The 22,295-nt window shown below is 42.3% G+C and overlaps 1 protein-coding gene across 2 annotated transcripts; it reads left to right on the top strand.

Moving 5' to 3' along the window:
- Window positions 1-93: 93 nt before the first annotated feature.
- cd247 (CD247 molecule) lies at window positions 94-20,975 on the top strand. Of its 2 annotated transcripts, none has more exons than XM_036133868.1 (9): window positions 94-186; window positions 345-494; window positions 19,156-19,250; window positions 19,405-19,449; window positions 19,527-19,589; window positions 19,680-19,712; window positions 19,816-19,869; window positions 19,943-19,972; window positions 20,043-20,975. In XM_036133868.1, exons 1-9 carry the CDS (start codon window positions 114-116, stop codon window positions 20,106-20,108), a joined length of 609 nt encoding a protein of 202 aa, XP_035989761.1. In that variant the 5' UTR covers window positions 94-113; the 3' UTR covers window positions 20,109-20,975. The 2 variants fall into 2 exon arrangements, with proteins under 2 accessions (XP_035989761.1, XP_035989760.1); XM_036133867.1 differs by having other exon boundaries at window positions 19,940-19,972.
- The last annotated feature ends 1,320 nt before the right edge of the window (window positions 20,976-22,295 follow it).

The raw sequence follows: 22,295 nt of genomic DNA, 5'->3' as shown, positions 1-22,295 counted from the left end.
CAGGTGATCATGGCTGGGCCGGTCTCTACCTGTCCAGGTAACGCCCCGCCTCTCACCTGCACATCTTGGAGGAGGCTTTAGACTGTTTGCAGTGCCTCTGCAGGTGTTCATGCATGCCGTGGGCTCCAGCGTCCCACAGCAGGTCCAGGGTGGAGGCCCTGCAGCCTCGGCGCTCTGGATGTGCAGGTAAAGAGTTCTGAGGTTAAAAAGTGACAGCGGAGCCCGTTTGTAGCTGAATTCATGTTTCCGAGTGCATGCAGAGCGTCGGTGTGTGGGAGAAGTGTGTCGCTGTGTGTCACCTGGCACTGCAGCGTCTCACCACTTCCTGTTCCACTTCATCTCAGCTCTGCAGAGGAAGACGTGTCACTCGGGCTGCCGCTGCACAACTCGCTGCTCTGTGAAGAAGCTACAGCCTCTGGAGAAACTGGTTGACATGGCCCTCCGGACCTGGGTACCTGGCCTCCTGGTCCTCGCCTCGCTGCTGCCCTCCGCAGGTAGGCCTCGCCGCGCTCACCTGGGCACAGGTGTGCTCACACCAGAGGCACACGTTCCCCTGCTTTCTGCTCATCTCATACGCTTCAGACTCATGGTGCGCTTTGCCCAGAATCAAACCGACGCTGGTTCCTTCGGTCCATACAGACCAATTCAACGTTCCAGTCTGCTTTGATTTAAATCTGAGAAAGTCCAAACCTTCAGATTTAAGAGGATTTAGTGTTTTTCAGCGAAGCGGTTCCAATAAAAAAAGTGTTTTTAAAAAGTCCAAATTAAACGGGCCGACGGAAGAGGACCTAAACTCTGGCATTGGTTCACAAAAAATAATCCCTTTTATAGTAAAGTTTATAGTTAAGTTTATTAAATTTAGAATATAAACTCTGTTATAGTAACAACCATTGTTTATCCTGCACTTGCTGCTATTAGACCTCTGGTTTGACCTAAACTGCATTTCGTTGCCTTGTACCTGGGTAATGACAATAAAGTTTAATCTAATCTAATCTAATAATACACTCAATTTACAATATACTGGGTTTTTAGAGTTTTTATCATTTTAGACCATTAGGAAATGTAAAGTGATGTGCTGTGATCTTTTCTTTGTGTTTAGACTGAGATCTATGAACCAAAAACACGTTAAACACGTTTTCTAAAAGCTAGAAACATTTAAAAATATTTAAAAAAATATTATTTTTGCCTTATCAAATTATTAAAACATGTGTTTGCTCTGTGAAAACAAGCTGTTTTGAGAACAAAGAGAAAACGTTTAACTTTGACCACAGAAAGAAGCTGAAGGTGAACGCAGCCTCTGGCGGCCATGTTTGAGGCGGATTTTTTGTTTTTCCAACCGAACCAAAGAAAAAGTGACTTTTCTAAACTCTGCAGGCGTTTAAGTCTCTGACTGACTGAACTAATCTGCTGCGGTTCACTCAGAATAAAGCTAGAAAGGAAGTTTAACAGCAGAAACATCGTTTTAAAGATTAGCATGTTAGCTAGCTAACAGGATTAGCATCAACCGAGTAGCTAAAGAAAGAATTTCTGCTTTTCTGCTTTGTTTTGGAGAATAAATGTCAGTAAAAGTTGCTAAAGCCACTGTATAAATATCTCAGCAATGCTATCTGAATAGATTAAAAAAAGCACTTTTTATGTATTGATTTATTTTCTCTGTTCTTTTTTATTCATTTAAAAACAGCTTTTCATTAAATCAGAAGTTGTTGTTTTTGCCATTTTAAAGCAAATGTAACGTCACCTTTATGACTAAAAAACTTGAAAAGTTTAACTAGAATGTTTTATTAGAGCAGAATTGCACTGTTGGAAAAAATAACATATTTCACAATTGAACCCAAGATGTGTTAAAACATTTAACCAACTGGCCACTGTGTTAATACAGAAAAAGTGTTAAAAAAAAACTGAAATGGTAATCTTAAACAATAATATAAAATTTTAATTCTAATATGTTTGTTATTTAAGGAAACCAGAGCTTGTTTCACGAAGCAGAAAAAAAAACGTAAAACGTTGACTTAAACATGAAAGCAGCTTCTGGCGGCCATGTTTGATCCTGATTTTCTTAGCTTGCAAGATTGTTTATGTAAAAAGTAAACTTCTCAAATTTGTTTGCTTATTGTAGTAATTTTTTGACTGAATGGACGTTTGATAATGAGAATTTTAAATATTAGCTATCTTTAATGTTTTGAAGATTAGCCTTTTAGCTAGCAAACTGAATTAGCGTTCACAAAACTAAAGAACGATATATTAGTTTTTTTAAAGTGATTTTATTTATTATTATCAACCTTTAAAATAAACCTGTGAAAACATTCAGACAAATACAGTTTCTGTCAAAATGTAAAACATATTTTAAAATGGATTATTTTTTTCAAAATATGTGACACTTTAGGTGATCTAAAACACACGGCTAATTACTTCACCAGATCTTTATGATAATGCATTACTAAATTACTAAATAGCCAGTTTATACATTTATGTCTGAAACTAAACCCACATTATCGGAGCACAAAAAATAATAGTGCAGAATAAAAACATTTAATTAGCTGCCGAGTGTCTAAATAAACCCCACATTTGGATTATTTAAAATCAGTTAAATAAAAACCCATCTAAGCACAAAATTAGAAGATTAAATTTGATTTAAATTGGTTCAAATGGACCAAACTTGTGTTATAAAGGCACTCTAAAAATTAATTAAAGCTAACTAAATTACACTGGGAAGTATCTGGTGTGATTTCCCTAAAACGTGTAAAAGTTAACTAGAATTTAATTATTAAAATAGTAGTTAATTTAAAGTAATTAAAATACGGACCAGTACCTTAAAATACAGACCAGTACATTTAAAATACGGGCCAGAACCTTAAATTACGGGCCAGTACTTTAAAACACCTACCAGTACTTTAATGTACGGGCCAGTACATTTAAAATACGGACCAGAACCTTAAAATACAGACCAGTACCTTTAAAGTACGGACCAGTACCTTAAATTATGGACCAGAACCTTAAAATACGGACCAGTACATTTAAAATACGGGCCAGTACTTTAAAGTACGGACCAGTACTTTAAAGTATGGACCAGTACCTTAAAATACGGACCAGTACTTTAAAGTACGGACCAGTATTTTGAAATACGGACCAGTACCTTAAAGTACGGACCAGTACTTTAAAGTACGGACCAGTACCTTAAAGTACGGACCAGTACTTCTGTAGAGGACGGTGAGACGAGCGCAGCCAGAAACATGAGCCTCGATCCTAGAACCGTACGGACCAGTACTTTGAAATACGGACCAGTACCTTAAAGTACGGACCAGTACTTTGAAATACGGACCAGTACCTTAAAGTACGGACCAGTACTTCTGTAGAGGACGGTGAGACGAGCCAGAAACATGAGCCTCGATCCTAGAACCGTACGGACGGTTTAGACAAAGTTGAACTGAACCTAGAAGTCAGCAGAACGTAGAAGCTGAGGTTCTGCTGGTTCTGGACCCGACGGTGAAACGGGTTCTGCGAGAAGCTTTGGGCACCGTCTGAGAGCTGACGGTTCTGGAGGCCCGACATAATAATCAGTGTGAGTTTGGATCTCTAACATCATTATCACAGCCAAAGGGTTGAAATCTGCCGGGCCTTCAGGCCTAATGACGCCGGTACCTACTGGGCCCAGTGTTCGGTCCGGTTGGTTCTGAATGTGGCCACATTGATAATTGTGATGAATAAAATTGATTTGGTGGAGTTTGAACCGGACCCGTTTAAAGCAGAACAGCACGGGTTCTACATGAGACCAGTTTAAAGAAGGCGGTCCGTGTGGTACCGGGCCCGGTAAAGACCCAAAGTCCTCCAGAGCGGCTCGGTTTGCAGAACTTAGGTCTTTAATGGTTCCTGTCTACGTCTCATAACCTGATGACGATAACAGAACCTCTTCCAGCCGGGCCTCGGGTCCAGTCATTGAAATGTGACAGAGACGGATCAGAACCGGCAGCTTAAACGGACCTCAGGTCGGGTTCTGCTGCCGAATCACAGATTTTACCCATAAACGTCCAGAGGATTCGTTTGTTTTCTGCTCCTCGGTTCCTGTCGGTCCGTTCATGCGGCCCTAGAACCAGAGCGGACTCTGCTTCGGCGCCCTTGAGCAAACGCTGCAGCCTCTCACTCAGAACTGGTGCCGACAACCCCCTCAGGAAGCAGCGCTGCGGTTTTCTGAGCTGCGACTGATCTGAACATCTGCTCTGTGGCTGATGGTGGCCAGAAACACATCATCAGCTGCCGCCACCGAGGCCCCCCCGGCAGATAAAGCCCCCCCCCGGCAGATAAGGGCCCCAGAAGAAGCCTTCAGGCCCCCGGCAGAAGAAGCCTTCAGGCCCCCGGCAGAAGAAGCCTTCAGGCCCCCGGCAGATAAGGCCCCCCGGCAGATAAGCCCCCCCCCCCCCCCGGTAGATAAGCCCCCGGCCGGCAGATAAGGGCCCCAGAAGAAGCCTTCAGGCCCCCAGCAGAAGAAGCTGGTGCCTTCAGGCCCCCGGCAGAAGAAGCCTTCAGGCCCCCAGCAGAAGAAGCCTTCAGGCCCCCGGCAGAAGAAGCCTTCAGGCCCCCGGCAGAAGAAGCTGGTGCATTGGCCCCTGGCAGAAGAAGCTGATGCCTTCAGGCCCCCGGCAGAAGAAGCTGGTGCCTTCAGGCCCCCGGCAGAAGAAGCTGGTGCCTTCAGGCCCCCGGCAGAAGAAGCTGGTGCCTTCAGGCCCCCAGCAGAAGAAGCTGATGCCTTCAGGCCCCCGGCAGTAGAAGCTGGTGCCTTCAGGCCCCCGGCAGAAGAAGCTGATGCCTTCAGGCCCCCGGCAGAAGAAGCTGGTGCCTTCAGGCCCCCGGCAGAAGAAGCTGATGCCTTCAGGCCCCCGGCAGAAGAAGCTGGTGCCTTCAGGCCCCCGGCAGAAGAAGCGGATGCCTTCAGGCCCCCGGCAGAAGAAGCCTTCAGGCCCCCGGCAGAAGAAGCGGATGCCTTCAGGCCCCCGGCAGAAGAAGCCTTCAGGCCCCCGGCAGAAGAAACTGATGCCTTTAGGCCCCCGGCAGTAGAAGCCTTCAGGCCCCCGGCAGAAGAAGCTGATGCATTGGCCCCCAGCAGAAGAAGCTGGTGCATTGGCCCCCAGCAGAAGAAGCTAAAGCCTTCAGGCCCCCGGCAGAAGAAGCTGGTGCCTTCAGGCCCCCAGCAGAAGAAGCCTTCAGGCCCCCGGCAGAAGAAGCCTTCAGGCCCCCGGCAGAAGAAGCTGATGCCTTCAGGCCCCCAGCAGAAGAAGCTGAAGGCCCCCAGCAGAAGAAGCTGATGCCTTCAGGCCCCCGGCAGAAGAAGCTGGTGCATTGGCCCCCAGCAGAAGAAGCTGGTGCATTGGCCCCCTTCCAGAAGAGCAAAGAGCGTCTGCTGACGGCGCGCTGAGGCGCCCTGGATGGGGCCTCAGGTGTTGAAGGGGGTAAACTGCCAACTGTGAAACCACAGCTGCTCCTCAGGCTTCATGGAGAAGATCAGATGCTCAGAGGAGGAGGAGCCAGCAGCAGACTACAGCCGTCTGAACCAGAGACGGGGCCCCAATGACGTCACAGCTCTTGGTTCCTGGCAAAGGTTCTGATCTCCATGAGAACCCAGCTGAGAGCAACGTGGTTCTGACAGCTGAGACGGTCTAAGCCTGAACCTGCAGACGTTGTCTCCTCACCACCGTGCAGATCTACGTTTCTAGATGCGTCAGAACGTTGTAGAACCACCGCAGGACTTCTGGGTTCTACCTCCACCAGCTTTGAGCTTCTACAGGCTGAAGACTTCTTTATAAAACAGGCCAGTCAGGCTGGATGGAGAACAAGCCACAGATTCTCAGGTCTGGGCTTTGACTAGGCCGTTCTACCCCTGTGTGTTCAGGGTGGTTCTCCTGCTGGAAGAAGAACCTCCACCCCAGTCTCCTGGAGGTTCTCCTCCAGGACGGTCCTGATTGAGCTCCGTCCATCTTCCAGGAGCTCTGACCTGCTTCCCACAGCATGATGCTGCCTCCACCGTGGTTCACTGTGATGGGAGGAATTCACGTTTGTTCTCCACATTTGTAACTGCAAACAGGACTTCTTCTCTCCGCTCTTCCATGAAGGTCAGGTTAACGACGAGCTAATATTCTCCACCTGAGCTGTGGATCTCTGCAGCTCCTCCAGAGCTACCATTGTCCTGGCTGCTTTTCCTATCGTGTGACTTTAGGTGGACGTCCATGTCTTGGTAGGGTCACCCACTTTACCAGAAATGCAGAAGTTTGCAGTAGATGGTGTGAAGACCAGTCAGCTGGAACATCTAGAGGAGCATCCAGAGCTGCCATGTTGGATCTGAGTTCTTCTTGGTACTTCACTGGGAGAACGTTGTTCTGAAAGGCCTGAAGGTGGACCAGGGAGTCCGTTGATTTACAGCTGTAGGACATTTCTGCCTCAGCCGTGCTAAGCTAACTCCACTGTCTGCCTCCTGGAGGTAAAATTTACAGGTTTAGGACATTACTACCTCAGCCGTGCTAAGCTAGCTCCGCGGTCTGCCTCCTGGAGGTAAAATTTAAAAATGAAACCTGTGGATCTGACGTCTCTGGTTACATAAAGCTCTTTATTTTCTCTCTTACCCTTCAGCCGTGGTTTAAGGTTTGTAAATAATCTGATTATATTCAGGTTTGGTCCTTAATATTAATGTCTCCCTTCAGTGGTTCTGGACCTCCTCAGAGAAAACCTCGTTTCTCCACGCCTCTCACTGAACGGTTCAGCTCGGTTTGACCCTGCTGCTGAGCCGGACCGGAGAAACCGGGCTGCTCTGGGAAAGCGCTGCTGAAACGCTCTCAAAGCGGAGCGGAGGTCACCAGACCTGGGCAGTAATAAAGGAGCTGTCGTCCTCTCGGTGTGGAGAAGCAGCAGCTCCACGCCGAGCCCCTCCTGGATGGAGACCCTCAGCCCGTCGCTGAGGGAGAGCCCAGCCCCCCGGTGGAGGAAACTCCTTTCAGCTGCCAGCCAGCTCATTTAAAACATTCAGTAAAGTCCCTAGAAACCTGGTTCAGGCCTCGGTTCCTTCTTATCGGTCGTAGATTATAGATTTAGAGATTAAAATGTGCTCCAGGAAACGTTTCATACGTGACACCGTCGTTTTATCGGCTCTTTTCTTATTTCCTCTGATCTGAAGGCTAGTTTGAGCCGTCTGGGAGTCTTTGTGTTTTCTGCAGAACCTCCACCATCTTCAGCCTCTTTCAGACGCTTTTCTCATTTTTCTGATGATTTTAGCTCTTCTCTGTAGATCAGCAGAGTAGAAGCTGTTGTGATATAAGCTTTTTATTTTCTCGTCTTATGACATTTACATTTCTGGTTCGTGTTTTGTTCCGTTTTTCCGTTTGGTTTAGTTTTTTACTCTATCCTCCATCTTGTGAGCCCCGTAGGTCTGGTTCAGCAGCAGCCAACAGTTATTATTCTAAGGCTTTATTAAACCAGCATCGGTTCCTACTGCGTCATAAGAATAATAATTTTATTAAATGTAGATTGCAATTTACATTTTAAAATCTCAGTGAGAGGAAATGAAACAAGCAGAAAAGCAGCAATATAAACAGAACATTTAAGCGCTTCTTCAGTTCTTTCATGAAGCGCTCGGTTAGCGGCGTCTGGTAGAGCGATCTGCAGCGAGGCGCAGCAGAGGGCCGTTTAGACGCAGGGCGGAGGCACTGAAGGTGATGTTCACGCTTCCCTGCTCTCAGCAGAACCGCGCTGCGCTGTTTTACACGTACTGGAGGTTTTAGTCGCGTTTAGTCGGAGCTCCGTAGAAAATTGCGTTGCAGCCATCCAGCCGTGGATTGATGAAACCAGGCAAACGTTTCTGTGCAGCGGGTAGACGGTGGAGGACATGGAGATGTTGCTGAGATGAAGGACGTCTCGCTGAGGTTTTTATTATGTTTTAAACGTTGAGAGTCAAACACCAAGACCGTAATCCAGGACAGCGTTTTACTGCTTCGTGGAGCTTTTTGATAAACAAACACTTTGTAAAAGGTCAGAAATATCACAGACAATTTCTAAATTTATTAATGAAACCAGTAGAAATATTTCTAATATCTTGGTTTAACCGTTTTTTACATTAGAAAAATAAACGTGTTGGGATGCCAGTGATCCGAGTACGCATCCTTGTGGAACCCCTTTTCAGACGGACTGTAAATTATCTGTTAATTAATGCTTTAAAACCTTTATGTTTTTTATTCGGACGTCATGGAAACCTATTTAAAGCTTTCAAAGATAAGATCACATCGTCTGCGTACATGTGCACCAACGCAGCGTTCTGACAGCTAATGTAACTTTTTACATGGAACAGCGGCTCAGCGCGTTAATATCAGTTAATTTCCTTTCTGACTTATTCATCAGCTGTAGGAGGGAAGAAGGTGAAGCAGGATTGACTAAAACATTGTTTTAGCTGCGTTAACGCGTCGGCTAAGTGACTCTGAGTTGAAATGAGGCAAAGCTAGTCAGATTGTCACTGTACTGCCAACCACAGAGCTGAAGAGGAAGTGGGCCCAGAAGAAAACCTGTGGGATTCCTGTTTGACTTTCCTCCTCGTACCCACGCTGAAAACTCGTCTGAAGGTTCAGGCAGCAATCAGTAGCTTTACATCTCCACAAAGCTTTATTTAAGATTCTCTTCGCTACGCGTCTCAGTTTCAGCACCTTTACACTTTGATCTTGGTTATATAAACCACACCCAGATGCATTCTGGGACATATTTCACTGTAACGTAGCAGAATAATCTTCCATTCCCGTATCAACGCCCTGATTCTGTAGAAAGTCAGACGATCTGTGGGCCGCGCTGAGCTCGAACCCGTTAGCTAATCTCTATTTTTACTTGATTACGCCCAACTTCCTGTTGGATGTTCATGTGAAGATGTGGCAGTAGATCCATCTCTGTTATTTCTGGACAGCATGACTCCCTCTGCTTCCTCATTCACAGCCTCGCTTTCTGCACACATCTTCTTTATTTTGATGCTTTATGTTTTTTTTCTGCAGACATCTTCTTCATTTTGATGCTTTATGTTTTTTCAGCACACATCATCTTTATTTTAAAGCGTTCTGTTTTTTTCTGCTGACATCTTCTTCATTTTGATACTTTCTGTTTTTTCTGCTGACATCTTCTTCATTTTGATGCTTTGTTTTTTCTGCACACATCTTCTTCATTTTGATACTTTCTGTTTTTTTCTGCTGACATCTTCTTCATTTTGATACTTTGTGTTTTCTGCAGACATCATCTTTATTTTGATACTTTCTATTTTTTTCTGCAGACATCTTCTTCATTTTGATACTTTCTGTCTTTTCTGCAGACTTCTTCATTTTGATACTTTCTGTTTTTTCTGCAGACATCTTCATTTTAAAGCTTTCTGTTTTATTCTGCAGACATCATCTTTATTTTGATACTTTCTATTTTTTTCTGCAGACATCTTCTTCATTTTGATACTTTCTATTTTTTTATACAGACATCTTCTTCATTTTGATACTTTCTGTTTTTTTCTGCTGTGACATCTTCTTCATTTTGATACTTTGTTTTTTCTGCAGACATCTTCTTCATTTCGATACTTTCTTTTTTTCTGCAGACATCTTCTTCATTTTGATACTTTCTGTCTTTTCTGCAGACTTCTTCATTTTGATACTTTCTGTTTTTTCTGCAGACATCTTCATTTTAAAGCTTTCTGTTTTATTCTGCAGACATCATCTTTATTTTGATACTTTCTATTTTTTTCTGCAGACATCTTCTTCATTTTGATACTTTCTATTTTTTTATACAGACATCTTCTTCATTTTGATACTTTCTGTTTTTTTCTGCTGACATCTTCTTCATTTTGATACTTTGTTTTTTCTGCAGACATCTTCTTCATTTCGATACTTTCTTTTTTTCTGCAGACATCTTCTTCATTTTGATACTTTCTGTCTTTTCTGCAGACATCTACTTTATTTTGATGTTTTCTGTTTTTTCTGCAGACATCTTCATTTTAAAGCTTTCTGTTTTATTCTGCAGACATCATCTTCATTTTGATACTTTCTATTTTTTTCTGCAGACATCTTCTTCATTTTGATACTTTCTATTTTTTTATGCAGACATCTTCTTCATTTTGATACTTTCTATTTTTTTATGCAGACATCTTCTTCATTTTGATACTTTCTGTTTTTTTCTGCAGACATCTTCTTCATTTTGATACTTTCTGTTTTTTCTGCAGTCATCTTCTTCATTTTGATACTTTCTGTTTTTTCTGCAGACATCTTCTTCATTTTGATACTTTCTGTTTTTTCTGCAGTCATCTTCTTCATTTCGATACTTTCTGTTTTTTTCTGCAGACATCTTCTTCATTTTGATACTTTCTGTTTTTTCTGCAGACATCATCTTCATTTTGATACTTTCTGTTTTTTCTGCAGTCATCTTCTTCATTTTAAAGCGTTCTGTTTTTTCTGCAGACATCTTCTTCATTTTGATACTTTCTGTTTTTTTATGCAGACTTCTTCATTTTGATATTTTCTGTTTTTTTCAGCAGACATCTTAATTTTGAAGCTTTCTGTTTTTGCGCTGGAGGAAATCTGCCGTTATTTCTTTGATTGCCAGCGGCTCCATCACTGAGACGAGGGGCTCAGATCTGATGCGGCGGCAGATAAAATCATCTTCACCCATCCATGTTTGTCAGAGGTTGTGCAACAGGCTGAGAAAGACCCGATAGTTGTCGTTTCGTTCAGGAAGCCGTTGTTGCTGAACCTTTGAGGCCTCTGGCAGCAGGTGTTAATAGGCGGCGTAATAAAGAGCTAAACCCACTCTGCTGATTTCATGTAGAGTTTTCACTCATGAAAGCCTGACGTCAGAGTCAGACGAGTGTTTGCTGGCGTTCAGCTTACAGTAAACTTCTGCTTTTTCTTCAGCTCCTGCAGCTGATGTTCTGGTGAAGGGAATCCCTGCTGCGGTGGAAAACGCTCTGACTGGAAACGGCTGCTGCTCGTTTCAATATGAGTGATGCGTCACCAACAAATATGATAATTTAATGAAACTGGACGTTTCCGCTGAGTGTTTATGATTCAGATGATCTTCAGGCTGGTGCTGCTTCAGTGGAAACAGACCTGCAGTTTCCACCCTGAGCAGAACCGTGGCTAATTAAACCCATCATGGTGTCCTCCGGGCCCAGCAGAACCAGAACCAGAACATCCTTTCAGGGCCGTAATTATCTGATTAAACGTAAAAAAAGAACAACGACGCCGCTTATCGTGCTTTTCCAGCCTGAAACCAAGTAAAATGAAACCTAGAGACTTAAAATCATTTAAATTTCTTTACAATCTGAAACCAAACAAATGATTGTTTTTCAAATCAATACTTTTGAAAACAAACTTTATAATATTTGCCACATAAAATATCAAAAAATTTATTTATTTTCTTGCTCAACCAAAAATCTGACCTGTTGCCAGAAATAAATGCACTTTTGTATATTATTTTGTTTCTGATTTTATTTTAAAATTTACATCCCTTATTGATCATAAATAATTATCTCGTTAATATTGATGTTTATTTAACCGATAATAAACGATTACAGTGGGATAAAAGGATTTTATGCTATAAACACATTTGTAAAATCTTCTAGTAAAATCACAAATTTCTATTCATAAGGATAATAGATGATTTTAATTTTAACATTTTTCTTTAGAATTATCAGGGTAAATTTCAGGTTTCTTTATTTATACCTCTTTAAAATATATTTGTTTGTGCATTTTTGTAAGCATTTATAAACTACAGCTACATCTAAAACTTAATTTATTTCTCAGCGGCCCGTTTCTCGTATTAAGAGCTGTGCGTTTTATTTTTTTAAGCAACAGTCGGACCAACCGGGTCCGATCGTTAGAAGTTCTTGTGTTCGTTCCTCTGACTTTCCTCTGGTCCGCTTTATTTTATCTATTTTATTCTATTAGCAAAGGGAAAAACCAAATAACTTTGAGAGACCAACCTTCATATAGAGCAAAACGTCATCAGCATAATGTCTGATTTTTACTTAAAATCTGTTTTAAGTCTGATTTTATTTTGTGATGACTTAAAGTGAGAATCTGTTTTTAGAGCCGGTTCCTCTCTTTGGATCTTAGCTCAGGTTATATTTTACATTTCAGAACTAGAAGTCGTGTTTTAGGCTCAAGCTGCCGGACGACGGATGGAAACGTTCTCTTCTCCATGTTTAAGAAAACAAGTTGATGTTTATCTGGGTGAATGCTCAGATAACGGAGCTGCAGCTCCTGCTCTGATAAAACCAGACGTCTGATGCTTTTTACCTTCATTATTTCTTTCTCTGTCTCGTTTTATACCGCTCTGCTGCAAACGTAGACCAGCCGCTCATCGATGATCGGCTAACAGGCTGAAGCCTTCATGCTCATCCGCAGGAAGCAGCTCCTTATTTAATAAATAATAAAAATAAAGTGTCTAACCTCAGAGCTTCAGCCTAAACCTGAAACATCCTTTGTTCACTCGCTGCTTCCTACATTAATAAAGTCATTTCCACTTTATTAATGTAGGAAGCAGCTCCTTATTTAATAAATAATAATAAAAATAAAGTGTCTAACCTCAGAGCTTCAGCCTAAACCTGAAACATCCTTTGTTCTCTCGCTGCTTCCTACATTAATAAAGTCATTTCCACTTTATTAATGTAGGAAGCAGCTCCTTATTTAATAAATAATAATAAAATAAAGTGTCTAACCTCAGAGCTTCAGCCTAAACCTGAAACGTCCTTTGTTCTCTCGCTGCTTCCTACATTAATAAAGTCATTTCCACTTTATTAATGTAGGAAGCAGCTCCTTATTTAATAAATAATAAAAATAAAGTGTCACGCCTCAGAGCTTCAGCCTAAACCTGAAACGTCCTTTGTTCTCTCGCTGCTTCCTACATTAATAAAGTCATTTCCACTTTATTAATGTAGGAAGCAGCTCCTTATTTAATAAATAATAAAAATAAAGTGTCTAACCTCAGAGCTTCAGCCTAAACCTGAAACATCCTTTGTTCACTCGCTGCTTCCTACATTAATAAAGTCATTTCCACTTTATTAATGTAGGAAGCAGCTCCTTATTTAATAAATAATAATAAAAATAAAGTGTCTAACCTCAGAGCTTCAGCCTAAACCTGAAACATCCTTTGTTCTCTCGCTGCTTCCTACATTAATAAAGTCATTTCCACTTTATTAATGTAGGAAGCAGCTCCTTATTTAATAAATAATAATAAAATAAAGTGTCTAACCTCAGAGCTTCAGCCTAAACCTGAAACGTCCTTTGTTCTCTCGCTGCTTCCTACATTAATAAAGTCATTTCCACTTTATTAATGTAGGAAGCAGCTCCTTATTTAATAAATAATAAAAATAAAGTGTCACGCCTCAGAGCTTCAGCCTAAACCTGAAACGTCCTTTGTTCTCTCGCTGCTTCCTACATTAATAAAGTCATTTCCACTTTATTAATGCAGGAAGCAGCTCCTTATTTAATAAATAATAATAATAATAAAGTGTCACGCCTCAGAGCTTCAGCCTAAACCTGAAACGTCTTTTGTTCTCTCGCTGCTTCCTACATTAATAAAGTCATTTCCACTTTATTAATGCAGGAAGCAGCTCCTTATTTAATAAATAATAATAATAATAAAGTGTCACGCCTCAGAGCTTCAGCCTAAACCTGAAACGTCCTTTGTTCTCTCGCTGCTTCCTACATTAATAAAGTCATTTCCACTTTATTAATGCAGGAAGCAGCTCCTTATTTAATAAATAATAATAATAATAAAGTGTCACGCCTCAGAGCTTCAGCCTAAACCTGAAACGTCCTTTGTTCTCTCGCTGCTTCCTACATTAATAAAGTCATTTCCACTTTATTAATGCAGGAAGCAGCTCCTTATTTAATAAATAATAAAAATAAAGTGTCTAACCTCAGAGCTTCAGCCTAAACCTGAAACATCCTTTGTTCTCTCGCTGCTTCCTACATTAATAAAGTCATTTCCACTTTATTAATGTAGGAAGCAGCTCCTTATTTAATAAATAATAAAATAAAGTGTCTAACCTCAGAGCTTCAGCCTAAACCTGAAACATCCTTTGTTCTCTCGCTGCTTCCTACATTAATAAAGTCATTTCCACTTTATTAATGTAGGAAGCAGCTCTTTATTTAATAAATAATAAAAATAAAGTGTCACGCCTCAGAGCTTCAGCCTAAACCTGAAACATCCTTTGTTCTCTTGCTGCTTCCTACATTAATAAAGTCATTTCCACTTTATTAATGTAGGAAGCAGCTCCTTATTTAATAAATAATAAAAATAATAAAGTGTCTAACCTCAGAGCTTCAGCCTAAACCTGAAACATCCTTTGTTCTCTCGCTGCTTCCTACATTAATAAAGTCATTTCCACTTTATTAATGTAGGAAGCAGCTCCTTATTTAATAAATAATAAAAATAATAAAGTGTCTAACCTCAGAGCTTCAGCCTAAACCTGAAACATCCTTTGTTCTCTTGCTGCTTCCTACATTAATAAAGTCATTTCCACTTTATTAATGTAGGAAGCAGCTCCTTATTTAATAAATAATAATAAAAAATAAAGTGTCTAACCTCAGAGCTTCAGCCTAAACCTGAAACATCCTTTGTTCTCTCACTGCTTCCTACATTAATAAAGTCATTTCCACTTTATTAATGTAGGAAGCAGCTCCTTATTTAATAAATAATAAAAATAATAAAGTGTCTAACCTCAGAGCTTCAGCCTAAACCTGAAACATCCTTTGTTCTCTCGCTGCTTCCTACATTAATAAAGTCATTTCCACTTTATTAATGTAGGAAGCAGCTCTTTATTTAATAAATAATAAAAATAAAGTGTCACGCCTCAGAGCTTCAGCCTAAACCTGAAACATCCTTTGTTCTCTCGCTGCTTCCTACATTAATAAAGTCATTTCCACTTTATTAATGTAGGAAGCAGCTCTTTATTTAATAAATAATAAAAATAAAGTGTCACGCCTCAGAGCTTCAGCCTAAACCTGAAACGTCCTTTGTTCTCTCGCTGCTTCCTACATTAATAAAGTCATTTCCACTTTATTAATGTAGGAAGCAGCTCCTTATTTAATAAATAATAAAAATAATAAAGTGTCTAACCTCAGAGCTTCAGCCTAAACCTGAAACATCCTTTGTTCTCTTGCTGCTTCCTACATTAATAAAGTCATTTCCACTTTATTAATGTAGGAAGCAGCTCCTTATTTAATAAATAATAAAAATAATAAAGTGTCTAACCTCAGAGCTTCAGCCTAAACCTGAAACATCCTTTGTTCTCTCGCTGCTTCCTACATTAATAAAGTCATTTCCACTTTATTAATGTAGGAAGCAGCTCCTTATTTAATAAATAATAAAAATAATAAAGTGTCTAACCTCAGAGCTTCAGCCTAAACCTGAAACATCCTTTGTTCTCTCGCTGCTTCCTACATTAATAAAGTCATTTCCACTTTATTAATGTAGGAAGCAGCTCCTTATTTAATAAATAATAAAAATAAAGTGTCTAACCTCAGAGCTTCAGCCTAAACCTGAAACATCCTTTGTTCTCTCGCTGCTTCCTACATTAATAAAGTCATTTCCACTTTATTAATGTAGGAAGCAGCTCTTTATTTAATAAATAATAAAAATAAAGTGTCACGCCTCAGAGCTTCAGCCTAAACCTGAAACATCCTTTGTTCTCTCGCTGCTTCCTACATTAATAAAGTCATTTCCACTTTATTAATGTAGGAAGCAGCTCTTTATTTAATAAATAATAAAAATAAAGTGTCACGCCTCAGAGCTTCAGCCTAAACCTGAAACATCCTTTGTTCTCTCGCTGCTTCCTACATTAATAAAGTCATTTCCACTTTATTAATGCAGGAAGCAGCTCCTTATTTAATAAATAATAAAAATAAAGTGTCTAACCTCAGAGCTTCAGCCTAAACCTGAAACATCCTTTGTTCTCTCGCTGCTTCCTACATTAATAGTCATTTCCACTTTATTAATAGGAAGCAGCTCTTTATTTAATAAATAATAATAATAAAGTGTCTAACCTCAGAGCTTCAGCCTAAACCTGAAACATCCTTTGTTCTCTCGCTGCTTCCTACATTAATAAAGTCATTTCCACTTTATTAATAGGAAGCAGCTCTTTATTTAATAAATAATAAAAATAAAGTGTCTAACCTCAGAGCTTCAGCCTAAACCTGAAACATCCTTTGTTCTCTCGCTGCTTCCTACATTAATAAAGTCATTTCCACTTTATTAATAGGAAGCAGCTCTTTATTTAATAAATAATAAAAATAAAGTGTCTAACCTCAGAGCTTCAGCCTAAACCTGAAACATCCTTTGTTCTCTCGCTGCTTCCTACATTAATAAAGTCATTTCCACTTTATTAATGTAGGAAGAAGCTCCTTATTTAATAAATAATAATAAAAATAAAGTGTCTCACCTCAGAGCTTCAGCCTAAACCTGAAACATCCTTTGTTCTCTCGCTGCTTCCTACATTAATAAAGTCATTTCCACTTTATTAATGTAGGAAGAAGCTCCTTATTTAATAAATAATAATAAAAATAAAGTGTCACGCCTTAGAGCTTCAGCCTAAACCTGAAACATCCTTTGTTCTCTCGCTGCTTCCTACATTAATAAAGTCATTTCCACTTTATTAATGTAGGAAGAAGCTCCTTATTTAATAAATAATAATAAAAATAAAGTGTCTAACCTCAGAGCTTCAGCCTAAACCTGAAACATCCTTTGTTCTCTCGCTGCTTCCTACATTAATAAAGTCATTTCCACTTTATTAATGCAGGAAGCAGCTCCTTATTTAATAAATAATAAAAATAAAGTGTCTAACCTCAGAGCTTCAGCCTAAACCTGAAACATCCTTTGTTCTCTCGCTGCTTCCTACATTAATAAAGTCATTTCCACTTTATTAATGTAGGAAGCAGCTCTTTATTTAATAAATAATAAAAATAAAGTGTCTAACCTCAGAGCTTCAGCCTAAACCTGAAACATCCTTTATTCTCTCGCTGCTTCCTACATTAATAAAGTCATTTCCACTTTATTTCCTGTTTGGTTTTAAAGTTACTGGAACCGTCGCCACTTATTTCTTTTTTAATTTATTAGTTTTATTTCCAGAGATGGTGAGCGTTTATTCTCAGGCCGTGGAGTCTGGTCCCGCTCAGGAACTCTGATCCAGCAGAACCTTCAGCCCGGTTCTGGTCTGGTTTAACATTCTGCACACAGCAGCAGGTTAGAGCGTTTCCTTCTGTGCCATAAATACAGATTGTCAGTGCATCAGAACCAGAATCAGAACCAGAACCAGAATTAGAACCAGAATCAGAACCAGAACCAGAACCAGAATCAGAACCAGGACCAGAACCAGAATCAGAACCAGGACCAGAACCAGAATCAGAACCAGAATCAGGACCAGAATTAGAACCAGAACCAGGACCAGAATCAGAACCAGAATCAGAACCAGAACCAGGACCCGGACCAGAACCAGAACCAGAACCAGAACCAGAGTCAGAATCAGAACCAGAACCAGAATCAGAACCAGAACCAGAATCAGAACCAGAACCAGAACCTCACTGTGTGCAGCAGAACACGGAGTTCACACACACGTGGAAACATGCGGTCGTCAGCACTTCCTGCTTCTCGCTCTTATCAGAACCGCACGGCCCGGTACAGACCATCTGGGTTTACATCAGCGTTACCATGGTGATGGGGGGGGGGGGGTGTATCTGGCCAGAGATCACAGATATGAAGGTTCCTGGAACCACCAGGGTGGAGGCCGCTTCGTCTCTAGAACCAGAACCTGCAGCAGCTCAGAGTTCAGCTCAGGTTCTGACAGGACGTCTGACGGACCTATTTTAGGGGAGTCAGAACCCGTCAGAACCCGACAGAACCCGTCAGAACCCGTCCACCAAGGAGAACTTCTCCGATCAGTCTTCAGCGGGTTCTGGAGAACTGCTCCACCGATACCGTCTACAGCGTTCTGTATCTGTCCTGGCAGGAATTGGGTCAGAACCGTTCTGCTTCCCCGTGTTAAGGTTCAGAACCAGAACCTCAGTCCTGACTCTGGGCTCAGTGGTTCTGCCCCTAAACCAGGACTGGACTGTGGTGGATCTAAGACCCGCTGACGGGTTGGTGTTCTGGTCCGGCTTCCCTCCTGGTGTGAGTAGACCCAGAACCCGGGCCTGGTGCTGATCCAGAACCGGTTCAGACGTGCTGATCCAGAACCAGTTTCTGCTCATTCAGTGCTGATCCAGAACCAGCTCAGACGTGCTGATCCAGAACCAGTTTCTGCTCATTCAGTGCTGATCCAGAACCAGCTCAGACGGTGCTGATCCAGAACCAGCTCATACGGTGCTGATCCAGAACCGGTTCATACGGTACTGATCCAGAACCGGGTCAGACGGTGCTGATCCAGAACCCGGTGCTGATCCAGAACCAGCTCAGTGCGGCTGTGCTGATCCAGAACCAGCTCAGTGCTGCTGTGCTGATCCAGAACCAGTTCTGCTCAGACGTGCTGATCCAGAACCAGCTCAGTGCTGATCCAGAACCAGCTCAGTGCTGATCCAGAACCGGTTCATACGGTGCTGATCCAGAACCAGCTCAGACGTGCTGATCCAGAACCCGGTGCTGATCCAGAACCCGGTGCTGATCCAGAACCAGCTCAGACGTGCTGATCCAGAACCCGGTGCTGATCCAGAACCCGGTGCTGATCCAGAACCAGCTCAGACGTGCTGATCCAGAACCCGGTGCTGATCCAGAACCCGGTGCTGATCCAGAACCAGTTCATACGGTACTGATCCAGAACCGGGTCAGACGGTGCTGATCCAGAACCAGCTCAGACGTGCTGCTGTGCTGATCCAGAACCAGTTCTGCTCATACGGTGCTGATCCAGAACCCGGTACTGGTTCAGAACCGGCTCAGTGCTGCTGTGCTGAAGTTTCACTTTCAGGCAGCGATGAGCAGAAACTGCTGAGGTTTCAGACGTGAAGCTCTGCTCTCTGCGCCTCGGCGCCGCCCACACAGAACCACACAGAACCTCACACACCTGTCAGTTAATGAGCCGCAGCTCCCCGGCAGCAGAGGAAACCGCAGCCTCACAGCTGCAGCCCGACCCGACCCGACCCGATCTGACGGTTCTGTCTCCTCTGACCTCCACAGCGGCGGGCATCGAAGACCCGCAGCTCTGCTACGTCCTGGACGGCTTCCTGGGTCTCTACGGACTCATCATCACCGGCATGTTCATCAGGGAGAAGGTGGGTCTGTCAGAACCGGTCTGGACCTGGACGGTTCTGTCAGAACCATCCAGACCGGTTCTGTAGTCAGAACCGGTCTGGACGGTCCGGCTGCCTCCAGGTTCCCCTAACATTAACAACTTACTGTTGTTGATCCGGTTCTGTTCTGTTCCAGTTCTTCAAAACCAAGGTGAAGGGTTTCGAGGAGCCCACCTACGCGGTAAGTTCCCCCCCCCCCTCGTTAACACACCTGTTCATGTACCTGTGGTCTCACCTGGACCGGGTCGCTGTGTTCAGGGTCTGGTGGGAGGTTCTGCTGACACCTACGAGCCCCTGACGACGGACCCTGAGAGGGGCAGGGTAAGTCCCCGGTTCTGACGATGGTTCTGGTGACGGTTCTGGACGGATTCTGCTCAGAACCTTCATGTTTGTCCTCCTCCTGTCTCACAGAACCGCAGGGTGGCCGACGACTCCACGTACACGGTACCAAACTAAGTCTCCAGAACCAGAGTGGTATGGACCTCTTGGTAAGCCTGTGTTCTGGGATGTTTGAGGTGACGGGTTCTGTTTCTGGTTCTGGTTCTAGGGCCTGCAGAGACGGACAGAACCGACGTACAAGGAGCTTCCCGTCAAGAGAGAGGTGAGAGTCTGACGAAGGTTTGGTGGCGTTGGGTTTGATGAGGGGTTAATGACCGCTGGTGTCGTTTCAGCAGCGCCAGAGGAAGAACGAGCAGGTCTACCAGGTAAGAACCCGGCAGAACCCAGCAGAACCAGCAGAACCGGCTGAGTCACTAACCCGCCGCCTGGTTTCAGGGTCTGAGCTCCGCCACCAGAGACACCTACGACTCCCTGCAGATGCAGCCGCTTCCGGCCCGCTAACGGCGCCGCGGACCGCCGGTTCTGACCCGACTCCACCAGACGGACCGCCTTTCAGAACCACCGTTCCTGCTAGTCCATGATTGAAGCGCTCCGGTTCCGGACGGACAGAAACCCAGAATTCTGCTAAATTTAGCCGTTTCCACCAAATTTTCACATTCGGAAATAACAAAATGTAACAAAATCATTCTTTAAATTTGCATATACGCGACAAAGTGTGTGACAGAAATTAAAAACTTCTCACGTTCTCGTTAGCTGATCTTATAACGGAAGTAACCGGACTTCCTGTGAGATAAAAGTTCATGGCAGATGTAAATAAGAGGCTGTAAAATAAGATGCTAAAGTAGTCGCTGCGTAGCCGCTTCTCATGTCCTTCTGTGTAAAATACCGAGAAAATTAAAGTTGGAGAAGTACGGAAACCCAAAGGGGACAAAATTAAACACATTTAATAAACAGGTGCATAAATAAAGCAGTAATCAGATGTAAATGGCTGAGATATTTCCATTTTAAAGAATGTTGAGTGTTAAATGAGCACATGAAGGGTAAACATGCTTTTAATTGTAATGTTCCATGTAATATTGAAAATGTTATTAGATATTAGAACATGGATGATGGGTTTCCGTACTGCAGCTACATGTAGCTCACATTATCTCCTTGTTTTTATTGACTTTATTTCTTTGAGTGTCTGATTTAATGAAGTTTTTTCCTGAGAATTTCCGCCGTTGTTTGAATGTTCTGAAAAACCCAGCTTGGTTCTGAAAGTTCTGCCTCTGTTAAAGCTTATTTCTGAGAAAAAAAGAGTCTTAAATAAATAGTTTTTACTCGTGTCTGCCACCTGCTGGGTGTAATAAAGGTTTGCGCCAAAGCAAAGTTGTCTGGAGGTTTATTGAGGCGGATGGGTGTGATGCGTCCTCCAGGCCGCCAGGTGGCGGTGGTTTCTCCCTCAGATCTGCTCCCAGGTGTTCTTGTTTAAAGGCGTCTGGTCACTTCCGCTTCCTGTCAGCCAGCCTGAGCGGGATTGGACGGAAGAATCAAACATCCAGGTAACTTTCTCCTCTTTTTAAACTGATTTTAGCATGGAGTGAAGCTCTGAAATGTAAAATTATTAACATTATGACAACAGCTGATGACGTGATGGAGATTATAACTGAAGAAATTATAAAAGAACACGCTAATCAGATCCAGCTTTAGGAGATTTAAAGACACTGAATAGTTCTGTTGACCCATAAACAAGATTTACATAATCACTGATTTCAGTCAATTATTACCTCAATTTACCTGTTTCTACTATTTATTGCTGTTATTACCAGTTAGTAGTGATTTTTAATAACATGAAGAAAGACTACTGCAGTAATTAAGTCAATAATCCAGAAATAACATGAAGGCTCAGTGGGGAATAATATACAGTCGGATAAAAGGAACAGAAAGTTTTTTGTTTTAGTTTGTTAAAATAGCTTTGAAATATCAGAGAAAATAGTAGATGAATGTAAGCATTTTAGATTAAATACAAACAACATGTTTCTTTCCTGAACGCAAAAAGAATAATTCATGTCAAAGCTTTTAAAAATAACAGAAAATAAGTGATGTACAAAATGTTAGAAGCCTGGAATGATCAATTTGTTTCAATTTCAACTTTATTTCTATAGCATCAATTACCGTCATCTGTTATGGGAATTTTGGGTGGAATTCTAAACAATAGTAACTGAATTCCCATCTTTACTAAATGAGGAGACGGTGGTAATGACGTTCCAGCACTTTTATTGAGAAACAGAGCAGAGATTCACATAGATGGTAAGTAATCGCACCCCACGGTCCCGCTGCAGTCTCTGTCTGCCCTGTCTCTGTCTGCCTCGCTTTTCGGGCTTCCCCTAATACTGCACCGTGGCCTTGGTTTGAGACATAACAGAGGCAGTCTATCATAGACAATAATCATTCTACGCAGCATTCAGCCTTGCACTCAGCAAACAGTGGAACTTATACACAGACATCAGGTCTCCAGGCCTCCTATGTCCGAGTGGTGTGAGGCCATAATGACTTCAGAATAATAATTCTTATAACATTCTTCTCTTTTTTTTGATGATGGCGTTGTCAGCATCAAGACAAAACAAGATGACCCATCACTTGAAAATGTGAACAAAGCACAGAGGAACCATTTCTGTAAACTCGTAAAGTGGGATCCAAAGGGTTCCC

The sequence above is a fragment of the Fundulus heteroclitus genome, unplaced genomic scaffold (assembly GCF_011125445.2).
Source record: "Fundulus heteroclitus isolate FHET01 unplaced genomic scaffold, MU-UCD_Fhet_4.1 scaffold_68, whole genome shotgun sequence".
Classification (NCBI taxonomy): Eukaryota; Metazoa; Chordata; class Actinopteri; order Cyprinodontiformes; family Fundulidae; genus Fundulus; species Fundulus heteroclitus.
The sequence above is the reverse complement of the archived record's forward strand: the minus strand, read 5'-3'. Positions and strand labels throughout refer to the sequence as shown.